Source organism: Apteryx mantelli, chromosome 4 (genome assembly GCF_036417845.1).
Source record: "Apteryx mantelli isolate bAptMan1 chromosome 4, bAptMan1.hap1, whole genome shotgun sequence".
In the NCBI taxonomy this organism is placed as follows: domain Eukaryota; kingdom Metazoa; phylum Chordata; class Aves; order Apterygiformes; family Apterygidae; genus Apteryx; species Apteryx mantelli.
The window spans coordinates 84,266,734-84,287,385 of record NC_089981.1 but is presented as its reverse complement, the minus strand read 5'-3'; the positions used below and the strand labels follow the sequence as shown (position 1 = coordinate 84,287,385).

Genomic DNA, 20,652 nt, shown 5'->3' with positions numbered 1-20,652 from the left:
TTTGAGCAATGTCACCCGATCCCGCTGAAGACGCCCTTGCAAGGAGGCATGCGACAGAGGCCCTGTGATCACCTGGACAGCCACTGCCCAGCCTTTTCGAGACATCCCATTCCCCACGGGAGCATTAGCCTACGCACAGATTCCAATAGACTAGCCTCTTTTAACGAGCACTCTGTCTGTGAGTGTCAGGGCAACACTGTGTGGGGAATGGGGCCCCATCCCGTCACGGGGATACATGCCCACAAGATTTCCTCAAGTCTGGGAGATGATCGGAACTCACAAACACTAGCACACACCGGGCTGCCCTGTTTGCCCCAGTCCCAGACAGCGAGTTCACAGCAGCAAGCGCGCCGCACAGATGACATTCCCGAGGTGCATCAGATGTACGCTGCACATGCTCAACAGGCAGCGCTAGGGCACCCCTGCCAGCGCTAGCATGGCCAGCAAGGTCTGCGGCAAGTGCTGCGCCCCCAAACATGCATTGCCTGCATCTCGCAGCAAGCTGAAGCGATCGCTCTTTGTAGAGGTAAAGCCCCCATGTGGCGTGGTTGTCTGCAGCGGCAAATCTTTCTGGACAGCGTCATCACAGGGCGCTCTCTGGGCCCTGGAGAGCTCTAGGGCAATTAGGGGGAAGTGACCAACGAGCTCTAGCCCGCGGCCGACCCAGGTACGGCCCCTGAGAGGGAGAGAAGGGAGAGGAGGTATCCCCCCCAGGCAGAGGGGAGTCTCCCGCTCTCTCCATCCTCTGGCCACCAGCACCCCACAGGGAGATGCCTGGGCCTGGGGAGTGCCGGGAGTGTGGTCCTATGAGCGTGCGTGGTAAGAGGCCCCTTCGCTTCACCAAGGTCCCTTCAGCCCCAGGTTAGGCCAGCGGACATGCTCTGGCAACCGCGGAGCAGCTGCCCCATGGGCAACAGCGTGCCAGAGTGGCGGGCCATAGAGTGGCCTCTCCAGCCCCCGTGCCTGCACTTGAGGGGGCAAGTGGTCGCCCCGAGACAGGAGTCATGGGAGAGCTGCTGCTCTCACTGGGGACACCCTTGTTTGGTTCTCAGGCTTGGTTCTCAGGACTTGCAGGGCTAAGACCTGCCTCAGCAGAAGAACTCCAAGAGGAGAAGAAGGAAGGAGGAGGTTTGCAAGGTTCAGAATGAACAAACCCCTCATGGGAAGGAGGACAGGACTTCCTCTAGTTTGTCCCTTCCCAAAGGCTCCTCGTTGTTTGATGACAAGAGCTGGAGCCCATCCGCCTGTCTCGGAAAATATTGAACGTCTCTTTGGAAGTCGAGGAACTCCTTCCACAGACCCTCTTCTTTGTTCTCATAAGGGTTAAGGGCTTTTTTGGGGGTGCTTCTGCCCACTTGATGAGGGGAGGCCACAGGTGCACTGTGCTGCTGCCGCATGGGCTCACAGGTGGTGGGTGCCGGGGCCTCAGCTCTGGCTGCCCATGCGGGACCCCATGCTGAGGCGGGGTGGGGATGACGGCCAGGGCTGGCCGGCTGGCTCTGCAGAGGGGCTGTGCCCCCGTGACAGCGCAGACGACAAGTCACAAAGGGAGGGCGCCGTCACAAGGGCACCCGCAGGCGTCGGCCCCGCAGCGCTGCTGGGCCCCCAGCACTACGGCCTGGGCCAGCCCAGGCTGCAGCAGCCTCTGCAGGGTGAGTGCGGCAGGGGGGCAAGGCTGGGCGGGACGAGGGCTGGGGCACAAACGCTGGCTCCCTCCCGGGGCTTTCTAGCACTGCAGCTAGGGCTGAGCCGCACACAGGAGCGCGTTGGGTGGGGGCGTTGCCGCCTTGGGGGCCAGGGATAGAGGCGTCTGGGGCTCCCAGCGCCCCCGGGTGCCCAGAGACGTGTTGGGCATGTGAGGGGCGCCCACAGCTCTGCAGGACACTGCTCCCCCGGGGGCACAGGGAGTCACTCCTCCGGAGTCCCCACTCTAGTGCCACTTGCCCTTGTGGCACCCCTGCCCCTCCCAAGGCAAAGCCTGGCCACAGTGCTGGGCCTCAGGGCAGGCTTGGCAGCCTGGGCCCCACCACGTTGCTGCTCAGGCGGCGCTCACGAACCCTGTCCTTGCTGCCTCCAAGGTCCCTTGGCCCTTCTCCCATCCTTCCCCTTCACTCCTGTGGCTCCTGCCCCCAGTCCGCCAGCTCTCTCCCACCCAGCCCGGCTCATCTCTTGCTCTCCCATCTCCTCTAGGCCATGGCTGGAGGTATTGTCCTCATCCTGGCTGTGCTGGGCATTGTTCCGCACCCGCTGAAGGTCGGTGACCAGATAGATCTGGCCACGCAGCAGCGGATGCAGCAGCGTGAAGAGCAGCTGAGGCAGGAGATGATTCGGCTGCAGCAGGAGTTTGATAAGATGACTCAGGAGCTGCAGAGCGGACTTTTCCTGAAAAATATGCTCTTGGCCATGTGGGAGGTGTGGCCCTTTGGGGCCTTGCCTGGAGCCCTCGTGTTGCTCTTTGAGCTCTTCTGGATGGCCACCGAGGTCGATTCCGACGAGTCAGAGAGCAGCAGTGACAAGAGCTCCTCCAGCAGTGAGGAGGAAGAGGAAGCCCCCGTCAATGAATGGGATGTGGGAAGGTTTCTCATGCAGCAAATGCAGGTGCCAGTGCTGCACCTGGCCAAAAGGTGCAAGGTGGTGGAGGCGCTGGTGGGCGACCTGCTCCATGCCTGCCATCTCATCACCTTGAATACTCCTCTGCTACGGCTGGAACAATGCATCGGGGTGGGCAGCGCCTTCGAAGGCTGGAGCTCCCATTGGGACACCGTCTACAGCCTGCTCGTGCCCCTGAAGCCACCAACTGGGCACTGCTTTCACCTGGAGCTGGGCGCTGGTGGGGAGCTGCCGGCGAGGCACGGCCGCGTTCGCGTGGAACTGGAGTGCGTGTGCTTGAGGCAGCAGCTGCTGGGCGACGTGCGGTGCTTCCTGCACCGCCCCGAGGCTGAGCTGGGCAGGAATGAGGGCCCCTGCCTCCTGCAATACCTGTGCAGCCACTCCTACCTGGACGTCGAGAAAACTGCTTGCTGGTTCCAGCTAACAGCGATGAACGCCTGGCTGCTTTTGCCTGCATCACACCGCTGCCGGCTGACGGTGCTGCCCTCTTCCCGCTCCTGCAAGCTCCGTCTGGAAAAGGTCTCCGGGAGGTCCTTGTCCATCGAGATACTGTTTGGCGTGCAGCAAGGCGACTCGAGAGTTTTCCTGACCAGCCAGCAGGCAAGGGCTGGCCTCCCCAGCAGCACAACGTGGCTGGAGAGCTGTGCTGTTCCAGAGATGCTGTTCTTCAGGTTCGTGGCCAGGCAGGCCCCCCAGGACAGTTGCCACCTGACATGTCTGAACCTCTTTGCCCGTCTCCTGGAGGGCACAGGCTTTTCCACCTACTGCTTGAAGACAGTGCTGATGCACCTGCTCACAGTCATACCTCTGTCACGTTGGCACAGAGGACATCTCCTGGAGCGGGTGGATGGCATCCTGCAGTACCTGCAGCGCTGCCTGGAGGACAAACAGCTGCACCACTTCCTCCTAGGCAACGAGAGGGTGCCCAGAGAGGTCCCTCTGCCAGTGGCCTTCCAAACGGCCAGCCCGCTCAACCTCTTCCAGCGCCTGGCGCAGGAGCCGGACGCCCACGCTCAGGCACTGCGTGACTTCAGGCGGCTGCAAGTTCGTCTCAGGAGCCTGTTATAATCATGCTGGAAGAGGGTTCCGGAAATTCAGCAAAAGCACAGTTTGAGCAATGTCACCCGATCCCGCTGAAGACGCCCTTGCAAGGAGGCATGCGACAGAGGCCCTGTGATCACCTGGACAGCCACTGCCCAGCCTTTTCGAGACATCCCATTCCCCACGGGAGCATTAGCCTACGCACAGATTCCAATAGACTAGCCTCTTTTAACGAGCACTCTGTCTGTGAGTGTCAGGGCAACACTGTGTGGGGAATGGGGCCCCATCCCGTCACGGGGATACATGCCCACAAGATTTCCTCAAGTCTGGGAGATGATCGGAACTCACAAACACTAGCACACACCGGGCTGCCCTGTTTGCCCCAGTCCCAGACAGCGAGTTCACAGCAGCAAGCGCGCCGCACAGATGACATTCCCGAGGTGCATCAGATGTACGCTGCACATGCTCAACAGGCAGCGCTAGGGCACCCCTGCCAGCGCTAGCATGGCCAGCAAGATTAAGCCTTTGCAGATGTGCTGCACTCAAAGCACGCACACCCGCACCGCAGGCCACGTGTCGGTGAAGTGCTGGCCTGACTGCACATGTGTGACACAACAGCTGCATGCTTATTTGTAGTTGGGATACCTCTGGCAGAAATACAGCCCTTGTGTGTTGGGGAAGACTCACAAGCTGTTTGATAATCATGATATCAAAAGAGCTGCGTCTGCCCCAGTGCTGCAGAAGCCTGGGCTCTTGTTCCACATGCAGTCAGAAGGGGCAGAACGCGGCCAGTCTGTCCAAGACAGGCGAAGCCATTGCAACCCTCTCCCAGCTGACGGGTCTTTGAAAGATTACATTCAAAGGGAGACCATCTAGTCTCTCTGCGTCTCCCATCGCAGGGGTTTGCAGGCTGCAGCCTGACCTTCCCACTGCAAAGCTTCCTTCCCTACAAAAGGCCCAGAGTAATGCTGCATCCCACCACGTGTGCCCTTGGCTTGCTAGTGAGCTAACAGGACTCTTACTGCAGCTGCCCTATGTCCATCAGCCAGGGTCTGTGGAGTTTAGGGACTCTCACAGGGCCGTGCTCTTATGACACCTACTCTTGCCTCTTTCCATAGTGGGCCTGGTAGGGCCCAGCTTGTGCTAGCCATCACTCTCGGCACAGGCCCTATGCAGGGGATAAGCAACGACACTCGCAGCCACCCCCAAAGGCAGCGCAAGATGCCAATGCCAGCCAGGAGTGCAAGTACAGGGTGCAGCAACAGGTGCAATCAGTTGCTGCATGTCTGCCAAAGCTGCCCACTTATACTGCTAACGTGCTTTTCAGGGAAGCGGCCACCTTCACAATCTGCTCTCACTGATGAGCCGCCCAGAGCAGCACTCCATGACCTCGGCATCGGCCTTCATGCTGGAACCTCATTGCTTTGGGCACAGCTCTCACCCGTGTCATGCTACAGATGGGCTTCAGGTGCCGCAGGCTGCTGCACCATCTGAGGCATCGCTTTGCACACATCCCTGAGCAGTGTCCATGCTCCCCTCCAGTTCCACCCGCGGGCCATTGCTCTGGCAGCCCCATACGCCTGCCTCTGGGCCCCAGCACCAGCAGCAGATGACCCCATCTTCCCCAAGCAGCCCTGCCAGAGCTCACACAGACCCTGTACCCTCTGTGTTGGCGAATGCTGCCTCCCTACGGCCAGCTCCCTCCATTGGGGCCGCTGCCTTGCGGACGACTGTTAGGGTCGTTACCTCGCAGACGGCCATTAGGGCTGTTACCTCACAGACAGCCGTTAGCGCCGCCGCCCTGCGGACGGCCGTTAGGGCCGCTGCCTCGCGGGCGGCCGTTAGGGCCCTTACCTCAGGGACAGCGGTTAGCGCCGCCGCCCTGCGGACGGCCGTTAGGGCCCTTACGTCAGGGACGGCCGTTAGGGCCGTTACCTCACGCGGATGACGGCCAGGGCTGGCCGGCTGGCTCTGCAGAGGGGCTGTGCCCCCGTGACAGCGCAGACGACAAGTCACAAAGGGAGGGCGCCGTCACAAGGGCACCCGCAGGCGTCGGCCCCGCAGCGCTGCTGGGCCCCCAGCACTACGGCCTGGGCCAGCCCAGGCTGCAGCAGCCTCTGCAGGGTGAGTGCGGCAGGGGGGCAAGGCTGGGCGGGACGAGGGCTGGGGCACAAACGCTGGCTCCCTCCCGGGGCTTTCTAGCACTGCAGCTAGGGCTGAGCCGCACACAGGAGCGCGTTGGGTGGGGGCGTTGCCGCCTTGGGGGCCAGGGATAGAGGCGTCTGGGGCTCCCAGCGCCCCCGGGTGCCCAGAGACGTGTTGGGCATGTGAGGGGCGCCCACAGCTCTGCAGGACACTGCTCCCCCGGGGGCACAGGGAGTCACTCCTCCGGAGTCCCCACTCTAGTGCCACTTGCCCTTGTGGCACCCCTGCCCCTCCCAAGGCAAAGCCTGGCCACAGTGCTGGGCCTCAGGGCAGGCTTGGCAGCCTGGGCCCCACCACGTTGCTGCTCAGGCAGCGCTCACGAACCCTGTCCTTGCTGCCTCCAAGGTCCCTTGGCCCTTCTCCCATCCTTCCCCTTCACTCCTGTGGCTCCTGCCCCCAGTCCGCCAGCTCTCTCCCACCCAGCCCGGCTCATCTCTTGCTCTCCCATCTCCTCTAGGCCATGGCTGGAGGTATTGTCCTCATCCTGGCTGTGCTGGGCATTGTTCCGCACCCGCTGAAGGTCGGTGACCAGATAGATCTGGCCACGCAGCAGCGGATGCAGCAGCGTGAAGAGCAGCTGAGGCAGGAGATGATTCGGCTGCAGCAGGAGTTTGATAAGATGACTCAGGAGCTGCAGAGCGGACTTTTCCTGAAAAATATGCTCTTGGCCATGTGGGAGGTGTGGCCCTTTGGGGCCTTGCCTGGAGCCCTCGTGTTGCTCTTTGAGCTCTTCTGGATGGCCACCGAGGTCGATTCCGACGAGTCAGAGAGCAGCAGTGACGAGAGCTCCTCCAGCAGTGAGGAGGAAGAGGAAGCCCCCGTCAATGAATGGGATGTGGGAAGGTTTCTCATGCAGCAAATGCAGGTGCCAGTGCTGCACCTGGCCAAAAGGTGCAAGGTGGTGGAGGTGCTGGTGGGCGACCTGCTCCATGCCTGCCATCTCATCACCTTGAATACTCCTCTGCTACGGCTGGAACAATGCATCGGGGTGGGCAGCGCCTTCGAAGGCTGGAGCTCCCATTGGGACACCGTCTACAGCCTGCTCGTGCCCCTGAAGCCACCAACTGGGCACTGCTTTCACCTGGAGCTGGGCGCTGGTGGGGAGCTGCCGGCGAGGCACGGCCGCGTTCGCGTGGAACTGGAGTGCGTGTGCTTGAGGCAGCAGCTGCTGGGCGACGTGCGGTGCTTCCTGCACCGCCCCGAGGCTGAGCTGGGCAGGAATGAGGGCCCCTGCCTCCTGCAATACCTGTGCAGCCACTCCTACCTGGACGTCGAGAAAACTGCCCGCTGGTTCCAGCTAACAGCGATGAACGCCTGGCTGCTTTTGCCTGCATCACACCGCTGCCGGCTGACGGTGCTGCCCTCTTCCCGCTCCTGCAAGCTCCGTCTGGAAAAGGTCTCCGGGAGGTCCTTGTCCATCGAGATACTGTTTGGCGTGCAGCAAGGCGACTCGAGAGTTTTCCTGACCAGCCAGCAGGCAAGGGCTGGCCTCCCCAGCAGCACAACGTGGCTGGAGAGCTGTGCTGTTCCAGAGATGCTGTTCTTCAGGTTCGTGGCCAGGCAGGCCCCCCAGGACAGTTGCCACCTGACATGTCTGAACCTCTTTGCCCGTCTCCTGGAGGGCACAGGCTTTTCCACCTACTGCTTGAAGACAGTGCTGATGCACCTGCTCACAGTCATACCTCTGTCACGTTGGCACAGAGGACATCTCCTGGAGCGGGTGGATGGCATCCTGCAGTACCTGCAGCGCTGCCTGGAGGACAAACAGCTGCACCACTTCCTCCTAGGCAACGAGAGGGTGCCCAGAGAGGTCCCTCTGCCAGTGGCCTTCCAAACGGCCAGCCCGCTCAACCTCTTCCAGCGCCTGGCGCAGGAGCCGGACGCCCACGCTCAGGCACTGCGTGACTTCAGGCGGCTGCAAGTTCGTCTCAGGAGCCTGTTATAATCATGCTGGAAGAGGGTTCCGGAAATTCAGCAAAAGCACAGTTTGAGCAATGTCACCCGATCCCGCTGAAGACGCCCTTGCAAGGAGGCATGCGACAGAGGCCCTGTGATCACCTGGACAGCCACTGCCCAGCCTTTTCGAGACATCCCATTCCCCACGGGAGCATTAGCCTACGCACAGATTCCAATAGACTAGCCTCTTTTAACGAGCACTCTGTCTGTGAGTGTCAGGGCAACACTGTGTGGGGAATGGGGCCCCATCCCGTCACGGGGATACATGCCCACAAGATTTCCTCAAGTCTGGGAGATGATCGGAACTCACAAACACTAGCACACACCGGGCTGCCCTGTTTGCCCCAGTCCCAGACAGCGAGTTCACAGCAGCAAGCGCGCCGCACAGATGACATTCCCGAGGTGCATCAGATGTACGCTGCACATGCTCAACAGGCAGCGCTAGGGCACCCCTGCCAGCGCTAGCATGGCCAGCAAGATTAAGCCTTTGCAGATGTGCTGCACTCAAAGCACGCACACCCGCACCGCAGGCCACGTGTCGGTGAAGTGCTGGCCTGACTGCACATGTGTGACACAACAGCTGCATGCTTATTTGTAGTTGGGATACCTCTGGCAGAAATACAGCCCTTGTGTGTTGGGGAAGACTCACAAGCTGTTTGATAATCATGATATCAAAAGAGCTGCGTCTGCCCCAGTGCTGCAGAAGCCTGGGCTCTTGTTCCACATGCAGTCAGAAGGGGCAGAACGCGGCCAGTCTGTCCAAGACAGGCGAAGCCATTGCAACCCTCTCCCAGCTGACGGGTCTTTGAAAGATTACATTCAAAGGGAGACCATCTAGTCTCTCTGCGTCTCCCATCGCAGGGGTTTGCAGGCTGCAGCCTGACCTTCCCACTGCAAAGCTTCCTTCCCTACAAAAGGCCCAGAGTAATGCTGCATCCCACCACGTGTGCCCTTGGCTTGCTAGTGAGCTAACAGGACTCTTACTGCAGCTGCCCTATGTCCATCAGCCAGGGTCTGTGGAGTTTAGGGACTCTCACAGGGCCGTGCTCTTATGACACCTACTCTTGCCTCTTTCCATAGTGGGCCTGGTAGGGCCCAGCTTGTGCTAGCCATCACTCTCGGCACAGGCCCTATGCAGGGGATAAGCAACGACACTCGCAGCCACCCCCAAAGGCAGCGCAAGATGCCAATGCCAGCCAGGAGTGCAAGTACAGGGTGCAGCAACAGGTGCAATCAGTTGCTGCATGTCTGCCAAAGCTGCCCACTTATACTGCTAACGTGCTTTTCAGGGAAGCGGCCACCTTCACAATCTGCTCTCACTGATGAGCCGCCCAGAGCAGCACTCCATGACCTCGGCATCGGCCTTCATGCTGGAACCTCATTGCTTTGGGCACAGCTCTCACCCGTGTCATGCTACAGATGGGCTTCAGGTGCCGCAGGCTGCTGCACCATCTGAGGCATCGCTTTGCACACATCCCTGAGCAGTGTCCATGCTCCCCTCCAGTTCCACCCGCGGGCCATTGCTCTGGCAGCCCCATACGCCTGCCTCTGGGCCCCAGCACCAGCAGCAGATGACCCCATCTTCCCCAAGCAGCCCTGCCAGAGCTCACACAGACCCTGTACCCTCTGTGTTGGCGAATGCTGCCTCCCTACGGCCAGCTCCCTCCATTGGGGCCGCTGCCTTGCGGACGACTGTTAGGGTCGTTACCTCGCAGACGGCCATTAGGGCTGTTACCTCACAGACAGCCGTTAGCGCCGCCGCCCTGCGGACGGCCGTTAGGGCCGCTGCCTCGCGGGCGGCCGTTAGGGCCCTTACCTCAGGGACAGCGGTTAGCGCCGCCGCCCTGCGGACGGCCGTTAGGGCCCTTACGTCAGGGACGGCCGTTAGGGCCGTTACCTCACGCGGATGACGGCCAGGGCTGGCCGGCTGGCTCTGCAGAGGGGCTGTGCCCCCGTGACAGCGCAGACGACAAGTCACAAAGGGAGGGCGCCGTCACAAGGGCACCCGCAGGCGTCGGCCCCGCAGCGCTGCTGGGCCCCCAGCACTACGGCCTGGGCCAGCCCAGGCTGCAGCAGCCTCTGCAGGGTGAGTGCGGCAGGGGGGCAAGGCTGGGCGGGACGAGGGCTGGGGCACAAACGCTGGCTCCCTCCCGGGGCTTTCTAGCACTGCAGCTAGGGCTGAGCCGCACACAGGAGCGCGTTGGGTGGGGGCGTTGCCGCCTTGGGGGCCAGGGATAGAGGCGTCTGGGGCTCCCAGCGCCCCCGGGTGCCCAGAGACGTGTTGGGCATGTGAGGGGCGCCCACAGCTCTGCAGGACACTGCTCCCCCGGGGGCACAGGGAGTCACTCCTCCGGAGTCCCCACTCTAGTGCCACTTGCCCTTGTGGCACCCCTGCCCCTCCCAAGGCAAAGCCTGGCCACAGTGCTGGGCCTCAGGGCAGGCTTGGCAGCCTGGGCCCCACCACGTTGCTGCTCAGGCAGCGCTCACGAACCCTGTCCTTGCTGCCTCCAAGGTCCCTTGGCCCTTCTCCCATCCTTCCCCTTCACTCCTGTGGCTCCTGCCCCCAGTCCGCCAGCTCTCTCCCACCCAGCCCGGCTCATCTCTTGCTCTCCCATCTCCTCTAGGCCATGGCTGGAGGTATTGTCCTCATCCTGGCTGTGCTGGGCATTGTTCCGCACCCGCTGAAGGTCGGTGACCAGATAGATCTGGCCACGCAGCAGCGGATGCAGCAGCGTGAAGAGCAGCTGAGGCAGGAGATGATTCGGCTGCAGCAGGAGTTTGATAAGATGACTCAGGAGCTGCAGAGCGGACTTTTCCTGAAAAATATGCTCTTGGCCATGTGGGAGGTGTGGCCCTTTGGGGCCTTGCCTGGAGCCCTCGTGTTGCTCTTTGAGCTCTTCTGGATGGCCACCGAGGTCGATTCCGACGAGTCAGAGAGCAGCAGTGACGAGAGCTCCTCCAGCAGTGAGGAGGAAGAGGAAGCCCCCGTCAATGAATGGGATGTGGGAAGGTTTCTCATGCAGCAAATGCAGGTGCCAGTGCTGCACCTGGCCAAAAGGTGCAAGGTGGTGGAGGTGCTGGTGGGCGACCTGCTCCATGCCTGCCATCTCATCACCTTGAATACTCCTCTGCTACGGCTGGAACAATGCATCGGGGTGGGCAGCGCCTTCGAAGGCTGGAGCTCCCATTGGGACACCGTCTACAGCCTGCTCGTGCCCCTGAAGCCACCAACTGGGCACTGCTTTCACCTGGAGCTGGGCGCTGGTGGGGAGCTGCCGGCGAGGCACGGCCGCGTTCGCGTGGAACTGGAGTGCGTGTGCTTGAGGCAGCAGCTGCTGGGCGACGTGCGGTGCTTCCTGCACCGCCCCGAGGCTGAGCTGGGCAGGAATCAGGGCCCCTGCCTCCTGCAATACCTGTGCAGCCACTCCTACCTGGACGTCGAGAAAACTGCCCGCTGGTTCCAGCTAACAGCGATGAACGCCTGGCTGCTTTTGCCTGCATCACACCGCTGCCGGCTGACGGTGCTGCCCTCTTCCCGCTCCTGCAAGCTCCGTCTGGAAAAGGTCTCCGGGAGGTCCTTGTCCATCGAGATACTGTTTGGCGTGCAGCAAGGCGACTCGAGAGTTTTCCTGACCAGCCAGCAGGCAAGGGCTGGCCTCCCCAGCAGCACAACGTGGCTGGAGAGCTGTGCTGTTCCAGAGATGCTGTTCTTCAGGTTCGTGGCCAGGCAGGCCCCCCAGGACAGTTGCCACCTGACATGTCTGAACCTCTTTGCCCGTCTCCTGGAGGGCACAGGCTTTTCCACCTACTGCTTGAAGACAGTGCTGATGCACCTGCTCACAGTCATACCTCTGTCACGTTGGCACAGAGGACATCTCCTGGAGCGGGTGGATGGCATCCTGCAGTACCTGCAGCGCTGCCTGGAGGACAAACAGCTGCACCACTTCCTCCTAGGCAACGAGAGGGTGCCCAGAGAGGTCCCTCTGCCAGTGGCCTTCCAAACGGCCAGCCCGCTCAACCTCTTCCAGCGCCTGGCGCAGGAGCCGGACGCCCACGCTCAGGCACTGCGTGACTTCAGGCGGCTGCAAGTTCGTCTCAGGAGCCTGTTATAATCATGCTGGAAGAGGGTTCCGGAAATTCAGCAAAAGCACAGTTTGAGCAATGTCACCCGATCCCGCTGAAGACGCCCTTGCAAGGAGGCATGCGACAGAGGCCCTGTGATCACCTGGACAGCCACTGCCCAGCCTTTTCGAGACATCCCATTCCCCACGGGAGCATTAGCCTACGCACAGATTCCAATAGACTAGCCTCTTTTAACGAGCACTCTGTCTGTGAGTGTCAGGGCAACACTGTGTGGGGAATGGGGCCCCATCCCGTCACGGGGATACATGCCCACAAGATTTCCTCAAGTCTGGGAGATGATCGGAACTCACAAACACTAGCACACACCGGGCTGCCCTGTTTGCCCCAGTCCCAGACAGCGAGTTCACAGCAGCAAGCGCGCCGCACAGATGACATTCCCGAGGTGCATCAGATGTACGCTGCACATGCTCAACAGGCAGCGCTAGGGCACCCCTGCCAGCGCTAGCATGGCCAGCAAGGTCTGCGGCAAGTGCTGCGCCCCCAAACATGCATTGCCTGCATCTCGCAGCAAGCTGAAGCGATCGCTCTTTGTAGAGGTAAAGCCCCATGTGGTGTGGTTGTCTGCAGCGGCAAATCTTTCTGGACAGCGTCATCACAGGGCGCTCTCTGGGCCCTGGAGAGCTCTAGGGCAATTAGGGGGAAGTGACCAACGAGCTCTAGCCCACGGCCGACCCAGGTACAGCCCCTGAGAGGGAGAGAAGGGAGAGGAGGTATCCCCCCCCAGGCAGAGGGGAGTCTCCCGCTCTCTCCATCCTCTGGCCACCAGCACCCCACAGGGAGATGCCTGGGCCTGGGGAGTGCCGGGAGTGTGGTCCTATGAGCGTGCGTGGTAAGAGGCCCCTTCGCTTCACCAAGGTCCCTTCAGCCCCAGGTTAGGCCAGCGGACATGCTCTGGCAACCGCGGAGCAGCTGCCCCACAGGCAACAGCGTGCCAGAGTGGCGGGCCATAGAGTGGCCTCTCCAGCCCCCGTGCCTGCACTTGAGGGGGCAAGTGGTCGCCCCGAGACAGGAGTCATGGGAGAGCTGCTGCTCTCACTGGGGACACCCTTGTTTGGTTCTCAGGCTTGGTTCTCAGGACTTGCAGGGCTAAGACCTGCCTCAGCAGAAGAACTCCAAGAGGAGAAGAAGGAAGGAGGAGGTTTGCAAGGTTCAGAATGAACAAACCCCTCATGGGAAGGAGGACAGGACTTCCTCTAGTTTGTCCCTTCCCAAAGGCTCCTCGTTGTTTGATGACAAGAGCTGGAGCCCATCCGCCTGTCTCGGAAAATATTGAACGTCTCTTTGGAAGTCGAGGAACTCCTTCCACAGACCCTCTTCTTTGTTCTCATAAGGGTTAAGGGCTTTTTTGGGGGTGCTTCTGCCCACTTGATGAGGGGAGGCCACAGGTGCACTGTGCTGCTGCTGCATGGGCTCACAGGTGGTGGGTGCCGGGGCCTCAGCTCTGGCTGCCCATGCGGGACCCCATGCTGAGGCGGGGTGGGGATGACGGCCAGGGCTGGCCGGCTGGCTCTGCAGAGGGGCTGTGCCCCCGTGACAGCGCAGACGACAAGTCACAAAGGGAGGGCGCCGTCACAAGGGCACCCGCAGGCGTCGGCCCCGCAGCGCTGCTGGGCCCCCAGCACTACGGCCTGGGCCAGCCCAGGCTGCAGCAGCCTCTGCAGGGTGAGTGCGGCAGGGGGGCAAGGCTGGGCGGGACGAGGGCTGGGGCACAAACGCTGGCTCCCTCCCGGGGCTTTCTAGCACTGCAGCTAGGGCTGAGCTGCACACAGGAGCGCGTTGGGTGGGGGCGTTGCCGCCTTGGGGGCCAGGGATAGAGGCGTCTGGGGCTCCCAGCGCCCCCGGGTGCCCAGAGACGTGTTGGGCATGTGAGGGGCGCCCACAGCTCTGCAGGACACTGCTCCCCCGGGGGCACAGGGAGTCACTCCTCCGGAGTCCCCACTCTAGTGCCACTTGCCCTTGTGGCACCCCTGCCCCTCCCAAGGCAAAGCCTGGCCACAGTGCTGGGCCTCAGGGCAGGCTTGGCAGCCTGGGCCCCACCACGTTGCTGCTCAGGCAGCGCTCACGAACCCTGTCCTTGCTGCCTCCAAGGTCCCTTGGCCCTTCTCCCATCCTTCCCCTTCACTCCTGTGGCTCCTGCCCCCAGTCCACCAGCTCTCTCCCACCCAGCCCGGCTCATCTCTTGCTCTCCCATCTCCTCTAGGCCATGGCTGGAGGTATTGTCCTCATCCTGGCTGTGCTGGGCATTGTTCCGCACCCGCTGAAGGTCGGTGACCAGATAGATCTGGCCACGCAGCAGCGGATGCAGCAGCGTGAAGAGCAGCTGAGGCAGGAGATGATTCGGCTGCAGCAGGAGTTTGATAAGATGACTCAGGAGCTGCAGAGTGGACTTTTCCTGAAAAATATGCTCTTGGCCATGTGGGAGGTGTGGCCCTTTGGGGCCTTGCCTGGAGCCCTCGTGTTGCTCTTTAAGCTCTTCTGGATGGCCACCGAGGTCGATTCCGACGAGTCAGAGAGCAGCAGTGACGAGAGCTCCTCCAGCAGTGAGGAGGAAGAGGAAGCCCCCGTCAATGAATGGGATGTGGGAAGGTTTCTCATGCAGCAAATGCAGGTGCCAGTGCTGCACCTGGCCAAAAGGTGCAAGGTGGTGGAGGCGCTGGTGGGCGACCTGCTCCATGCCTGCCATCTCATCACCTTGAATACTCCTCTGCTACGGCTGGAACAATGCATCGGGGTGGGCAGCGCCTTCGAAGGCTGGAGCTCCCATTGGGACACCGTCTACAGCCTGCTCGTGCCCCTGAAGCCACCAACTGGGCACTGCTTTCACCTGGAGCTGGGCGCTGGTGGGGAGCTGCCGGCGAGGCACGGCCGCGTTCGCGTGGAACTGGAGTGCGTGTGCTTGAGGCAGCAGCTGCTGGGCGACGTGCGGTGCTTCCTGCACCGCCCCGAGGCTGAGCTGGGCAGGAATCAGGGCCCCTGCCTCCTGCAATACCTGTGCAGCCACTCCTACCTGGACGTCGAGAAAACTGCCTGCTGGTTCCAGCTAACAGCGATGAACGCCTGGCTGCTTTTGCCTGCATCACACCGCTGCCGGCTGACGGTGCTGCCCTCTTCCCGCTCCTGCAAGCTCCGTCTGGAAAAGGTCTCCGGGAGGTCCTTGTCCATCGAGATACTGTTTGGCGTGCAGCAAGGCGACTCGAGAGTTTTCCTGACCAGCCAGCAGGCAAGGGCTGGCCTCCCCAGCAGCACAACGTGGCTGGAGAGCTGTGCTGTTCCAGAGATGCTGTTCTTCAGGTTCGTGGCCAGGCAGGCCCCCCAGGACAGTTGCCACCTGACATGTCTGAACCTCTTTGCCCGTCTCCTGGAGGGCACAGGCTTTTCCACCTACTGCTTGAAGACAGTGCTGATGCACCTGCTCACAGTCATACCTCTGTCACGTTGGCACAGAGGACATCTCCTGGAGCGGGTGGATGGCATCCTGCAGTACCTGCAGCGCTGCCTGGAGGACAAACAGCTGCACCACTTCCTCCTAGGCAACGAGAGGGTGCCCAGAGAGGTCCCTCTGCCAGTGGCCTTCCAAACGGCCAGCCCGCTCAACCTCTTCCAGCGCCTGGCGCAGGAGCCGGACGCCCACGCTCAGGCACTGCGTGACTTCAGGCGGCTGCAAGTTCGTCTCAGGAGCCTGTTATAATCATGCTGGAAGAGGGTTCCGGAAATTCAGCAAAAGCACAGTTTGAGCAATGTCACCCGATCCCGCTGAAGACGCCCTTGCAAGGAGGCATGCGACAGAGGCCCTGTGATCACCTGGACAGCCACTGCCCAGCCTTTTCGAGACATCCCATTCCCCACGGGAGCATTAGCCTACGCACAGATTCCAATAGACTAGCCTCTTTTAACGAGCACTCTGTCTGTGAGTGTCAGGGCAACACTGTGTGGGGAATGGGGCCCCATCCCGTCACGGGGATACATGCCCACAAGATTTCCTCAAGTCTGGGAGATGATCGGAACTCACAAACACTAGCACACACCGGGCTGCCCTGTTTGCCCCAGTCCCAGACAGCGAGTTCACAGCAGCAAGCGCGCCGCACAGATGACATTCCCGAGGTGCATCAGATGTACGCTGCACATGCTCAACAGGCAGCGCTAGGGCACCCCTGCCAGCGCTAGCATGGCCAGCAAGGTCTGCGGCAAGTGCTGCGCCCCCAAACATGCATTGCCTGCATCTCGCAGCAAGCTGAAGCGATCGCTCTTTGTAGAGGTAAAGCCCCATGTGGTGTGGTTGTCTGCAGCGGCAAATCTTTCTGGACAGCGTCATCACAGGGTGCTCTCTGGGCCCTGGAGAGCTCTAGGGCAATTAGGGGGAAGTGACCAACGAGCTCTAGCCCACGGCCGACCCAGGTACGGCCCCTGAGAGGGAGAGAAGGGAGAGGAGGTATCCCCCCCAGGCAGAGGGGAGTCTCCCGCTCTCTCCATCCTCTGGCCACCAGCACCCCACAGGGAGATGCCTGGGCCTGGGGAGTGCCGGGAGTGTGGTCCTATGAGCGTGCGTGGTAAGAGGCCCCTTCGCTTCACCAAGGTCCCTTCAGCCCCAGGTTAGGCCAGCGGACATGCTCTGGCAACCGCGGAGCAGCTGCCCCACAGGCAACAGCGTGCCAGAGTGGCGGGCCATAGAGTGGCCTCTCCAGCCCCCGTGCCTGCACTTGAGGGGGCAAGTGGTCGCCCCGAGACAGGAGTCATGGGAGAGCTGCTGCTCTCACTGGGGACACCCTTGTTTGGTTCTCAGGCTTGGTTCTCAGGACTTGCAGGGCTAAGACCTGCCTCAGCAGAAGAACTCCAAGAGGAGAAGAAGGAAGGAGGAGGTTTGCAAGGTTCAGAATGAACAAACCCCTCATGGGAAGGAGGACAGGACTTCCTCTAGTTTGTCCCTTCCCAAAGGCTCCTCGTTGTTTGATGACAAGAGCTGGAGCCCATCCGCCTGTCTCGGAAAATATTGAACGTCTCTTTGGAAGTCGAGGAACTCCTTCCACAGACCCTCTTCTTTGTTCTCATAAGGGTTAAGGGCTTTTTTGGGGGTGCTTCTGCCCACTTGATGAGGGGAGGCCACAGGTGCACTGTGCTGCTGCTGCATGGGCTCACAGGTGGTGGGTGCCGGGGCCTCAGCTCTGGCTGCCCATGCGGGACCCCATGCTGAGGCGGGGTGGGGATGACGGCCAGGGCTGGCCGGCTGGCTCTGCAGAGGGGCTGTGCCCCCGTGACAGCGCAGACGACAAGTCACAAAGGGAGGGCGCCGTCACAAGGGCACCCGCAGGCGTCGGCCCCGCAGCGCTGCTGGGCCCCCAGCACTACGGCCTGGGCCAGCCCAGGCTGCAGCAGCCTCTGCAGGGTGAGTGCGGCAGGGGGGCAAGGCTGGGCGGGACGAGGGCTGGGGCACAAACGCTGGCTCCCTCCCGGGGCTTTCTAGCACTGCAGCTAGGGCTGAGCCGCACACAGGAGCGCGTTGGGTGGGGGCGTTGCCGCCTTGGGGGCCAGGGATAGAGGCGTCTGGGGCTCCCAGCGCCCCCGGGTGCCCAGAGACGTGTTGGGCATGTGAGGGGCGCCCACAGCTCTGCAGGACACTGCTCCCCCGGGGGCACAGGGAGTCACTCCTCCGGAGTCCCCACTCTAGTGCCACTTGCCCTTGTGGCACCCCTGCCCCTCCCAAGGCAAAGCCTGGCCACAGTGCTGGGCCTCAGGGCAGGCTTGGCAGCCTGGGCCCCACCACGTTGCTGCTCAGGCAGCGCTCACGAACCCTGTCCTTGCTGCCTCCAAGGTCCCTTGCCCCTTCTCCCATCCTTCCCCTTCACTCCTGTGGCTCCTGCCCCCAGTCCGCCAGCTCTCTCCCACCCAGCCCGGCTCATCTCTTGCTCTCCCATCTCCTCTAGGCCATGGCTGGAGGTATTGTCCTCATCCTGGCTGTGCTGGGCATTGTTCCGCACCCGCTGAAGGTCGGTGACCAGATAGATCTGGCCACGCAGCAGCGGATGCAGCAGCGTGAAGAGCAGCTGAGGCAGGAGATGATTCGGCTGCAGCAGGAGTTTGATAAGATGACTCAGGAGCTGCAGAGTGGACTTTTCCTGAAAAATATGCTCTTGGCCATGTGGGAGGTGTGGCCCTTTGGGGCCTTGCCTGGAGCCCTCGTGTTGCTCTTTAAGCTCTTCTGGATGGCCACCGAGGTCGATTCCGACGAGTCAGAGAGCAGCAGTGACGAGAGCTCCTCCAGCAGTGAGGAGGAAGAGGAAGCCCCCGTCAATGAATGGGATGTGGGAAGGTTTCTCATGCAGCAAATGCAGGTGCCAGTGCTGCACCTGGCCAAAAGGTGCAAGGTGGTGGAGGCGCTGGTGGGCGACCTGCTCCATGCCTGCCATCTCATCACCTTGAATACTCCTCTGCTACGGCTGGAACAATGCATCGGGGTGGGCAGCGCCTTCGAAGGCTGGAGCTCCCATTGGGACACCGTCTACAGCCTGCTCGTGCCCCTGAAGCCACCAACTGGGCACTGCTTTCACCTGGAGCTGGGCGCTGGTGGGGAGCTGCCGGCGAGGCACGGCCGCGTTCGCGTGGAACTGGAGTGCGTGTGCTTGAGGCAGCAGCTGCTGGGCGACGTGCGGTGCTTCCTGCACCGCCCCGAGGCTGAGCTGGGCAGGAATCAGGGCCCCTGCCTCCTGCAATACCTGTGCAGCCACTCCTACCTGGACGTCGAGAAAACTGCCTGCTGGTTCCAGCTAACAGCGATGAACGCCTGGCTGCTTTTGCCTGCATCACACCGCTGCCGGCTGACGGTGCTGCCCTCTTCCCGCTCCTGCAAGCTCCGTCTGGAAAAGGTCTCCGGGAGGTCCTTGTCCATCGAGATACTGTTTGGCGTGCAGCAAGGCGACTCGAGAGTTTTCCTGACCAGCCAGCAGGCAAGGGCTGGCCTCCCCAGCAGCACAACGTGGCTGGAGAGCTGTGCTGTTCCAGAGATGCTGTTCTTCAGGTTCGTGGCCAGGCAGGCCCCCCAGGACAGTTGCCACCTGACATGTCTGAACCTCTTTGCCCGTCTCCTGGAGGGCACAGGCTTTTCCACCTACTGCTTGAAGACAGTGCTGATGCACCTGCTCACAGTCATACCTCTGTCACGTTGGCACAGAGGACATCTCCTGGAGCGGGTGGATGGCATCCTGCAGTACCTGCAGCGCTGCCTGGAGGACAAACAGCTGCACCACTTCCTCCTAGGCAACGAGAGGGTGCCCAGAGAGGTCCCTCTGCCAGTGGCCTTCCAAACGGCCAGCCCGCTCAACCTCTTCCAGCGCCTGGCGCAGGAGCCGGACGCCCACGCTCAGGCACTGCGTGACTTCAGGCGGCTGCAAGTTCGTCTCAGGAGCCTGTTATAATCATGCTGGAAGAGGGTTCCGGAAATTCAGCAAAAGCACAGTTTGAGCAATGTCACCCGATCCCGCTGAAGACGCCCTTGCAAGGAGGCATGCGACAGAGGCCCTGTGATCACCTGGACAGCCACTGCCCAGCCTTTTCGAGACATCCCATTCCCCACGGGAGCATTAGCCTACGCACAGATTCCAATAGACTAGCCTCTTTTAACGAGCACTCTGTCTGTGAGTGTCAGGGCAACACTGTGTGGGGAATGGGGCCCCATCCCGTCACGGGGATACATGCCCACAAGATTTCCTCAAGTCTGGGAGATGATCGGAACTCACAAACACTAGCACACACCGGGCTGCCCTGTTTGCCCCAGTCCCAGACAGCGAGTTCACAGCAGCAAGCGCGCCGCACAGATGACATTCCCGAGGTGCATCAGATGTACGCTGCACATGCTCAACAGGCAGCGCTAGGGCACCCCTGCCAGCGCTAGCATGGCCAGCAAGGTCTGCGGCAAGTGCTGCGCCCCCAAACATGCATTGCCTGCATCTCGCAGCAAGCTGAAGCGATCGCTCTTTGTAGAGGTAAAGCCCCCATGTGGCGTGGTTGTCTGCAGCGGCAAATCTTTCTGGATAGCGTCATCACAGGGCGCTCTCTGGTCCCTGGAGAGCTCTAGGGCAATTAGGGGGAAGTGACCAACGAGCTCTAGCCCGCGGCCGACCCAGGTACGGCCCCTGAGAGGGAGAGAAGGGAGAGGAGGTATCCCCCCCAGGCAGAGGGGAGTCTCCCGCTCTCTCCATCCTCTGGCCACCAGCACCCCACAGGGAGATGCCTGGGCCTGGGGAGTGCTGGGAGTGTGGTCCTATGAGCGTGCGTGGTAAGAGGCCCCTTCGCTTCACCAAGGTCCCTTCAGCCCCAGGTTAGGCCAGCGGACATGCTCTGGCAACCGCGGAGCAGCTGCCCCATGGGCAACAGCGTGCCAGAGTGGCGGGCCATAGAGTGGCCTCTCCAGCCCCCGTGCCTGCACTTGAGGGGGCAAGTGGTCGCCCCGAGACAGGAGTCATGGGAGAGCTGCTGCTCTCACTGGGGACACCCTTGTTTGGTTCTCAGGCTTGGTTCTCAGGACTTGCAGGGCTAAGACCTGCCTCAGCAGAAGAACTCCAAGAGGAGAAGAAGGAAGGAGGAGGTTTGCAAGGTTCAGAATGAACAAACCCCTCATGGGAAGGAGGACAGGACTTCCTCTAGTTTGTCCCTTCCCAAAGGCTCCTCGTTGTTTGATGACAAGAGCTGGAGCCCATCCGCCTGTCT

General features: G+C 61.5%; 5 protein-coding genes across 5 annotated transcripts; all 5 read left to right on the top strand.

The window, feature by feature from the left end:
* Window positions 1–436: 436 nt before the first annotated feature.
* On the top strand, window positions 437–3,678 carry LOC136992028 (inositol 1,4,5-trisphosphate receptor-interacting protein-like 1). Its single transcript, XM_067295708.1, has 2 exons — window positions 437–526; window positions 2,191–3,678. Exons 1-2 carry the CDS (start codon window positions 437–439, stop codon window positions 3,676–3,678), a joined length of 1,578 nt encoding a protein of 525 aa, XP_067151809.1.
* A 2,734-nt stretch (window positions 3,679–6,412) lies between these two features.
* Window positions 6,413–7,801, top strand: LOC136992027 (inositol 1,4,5-trisphosphate receptor-interacting protein-like 1). The gene has a single exon (XM_067295707.1). The coding sequence runs from the start codon at window positions 6,413–6,415 to the stop codon at window positions 7,799–7,801; it is 1,389 nt and encodes a 462-aa protein (XP_067151808.1).
* A 2,638-nt stretch (window positions 7,802–10,439) lies between these two features.
* LOC136992026 (inositol 1,4,5-trisphosphate receptor-interacting protein-like 1) lies at window positions 10,440–11,924 on the top strand. Its single transcript, XM_067295706.1, has one exon. It carries the CDS (start codon window positions 10,440–10,442, stop codon window positions 11,922–11,924), a length of 1,485 nt encoding a protein of 494 aa, XP_067151807.1.
* A 477-nt stretch (window positions 11,925–12,401) lies between these two features.
* LOC136992025 (inositol 1,4,5-trisphosphate receptor-interacting protein-like 1) lies at window positions 12,402–15,643 on the top strand. Its single transcript, XM_067295705.1, has 2 exons — window positions 12,402–12,491; window positions 14,156–15,643. Exons 1-2 carry the CDS (start codon window positions 12,402–12,404, stop codon window positions 15,641–15,643), a joined length of 1,578 nt encoding a protein of 525 aa, XP_067151806.1.
* Window positions 15,644–16,120: 477 nt separating this feature from the next.
* Window positions 16,121–19,361, top strand: LOC136992024 (inositol 1,4,5-trisphosphate receptor-interacting protein-like 1). The gene is made up of 2 exons (XM_067295704.1): window positions 16,121–16,210; window positions 17,874–19,361. Exons 1-2 carry the CDS (start codon window positions 16,121–16,123, stop codon window positions 19,359–19,361), a joined length of 1,578 nt encoding a protein of 525 aa, XP_067151805.1.
* Window positions 19,362–20,652: the final 1,291 nt, after the last annotated feature.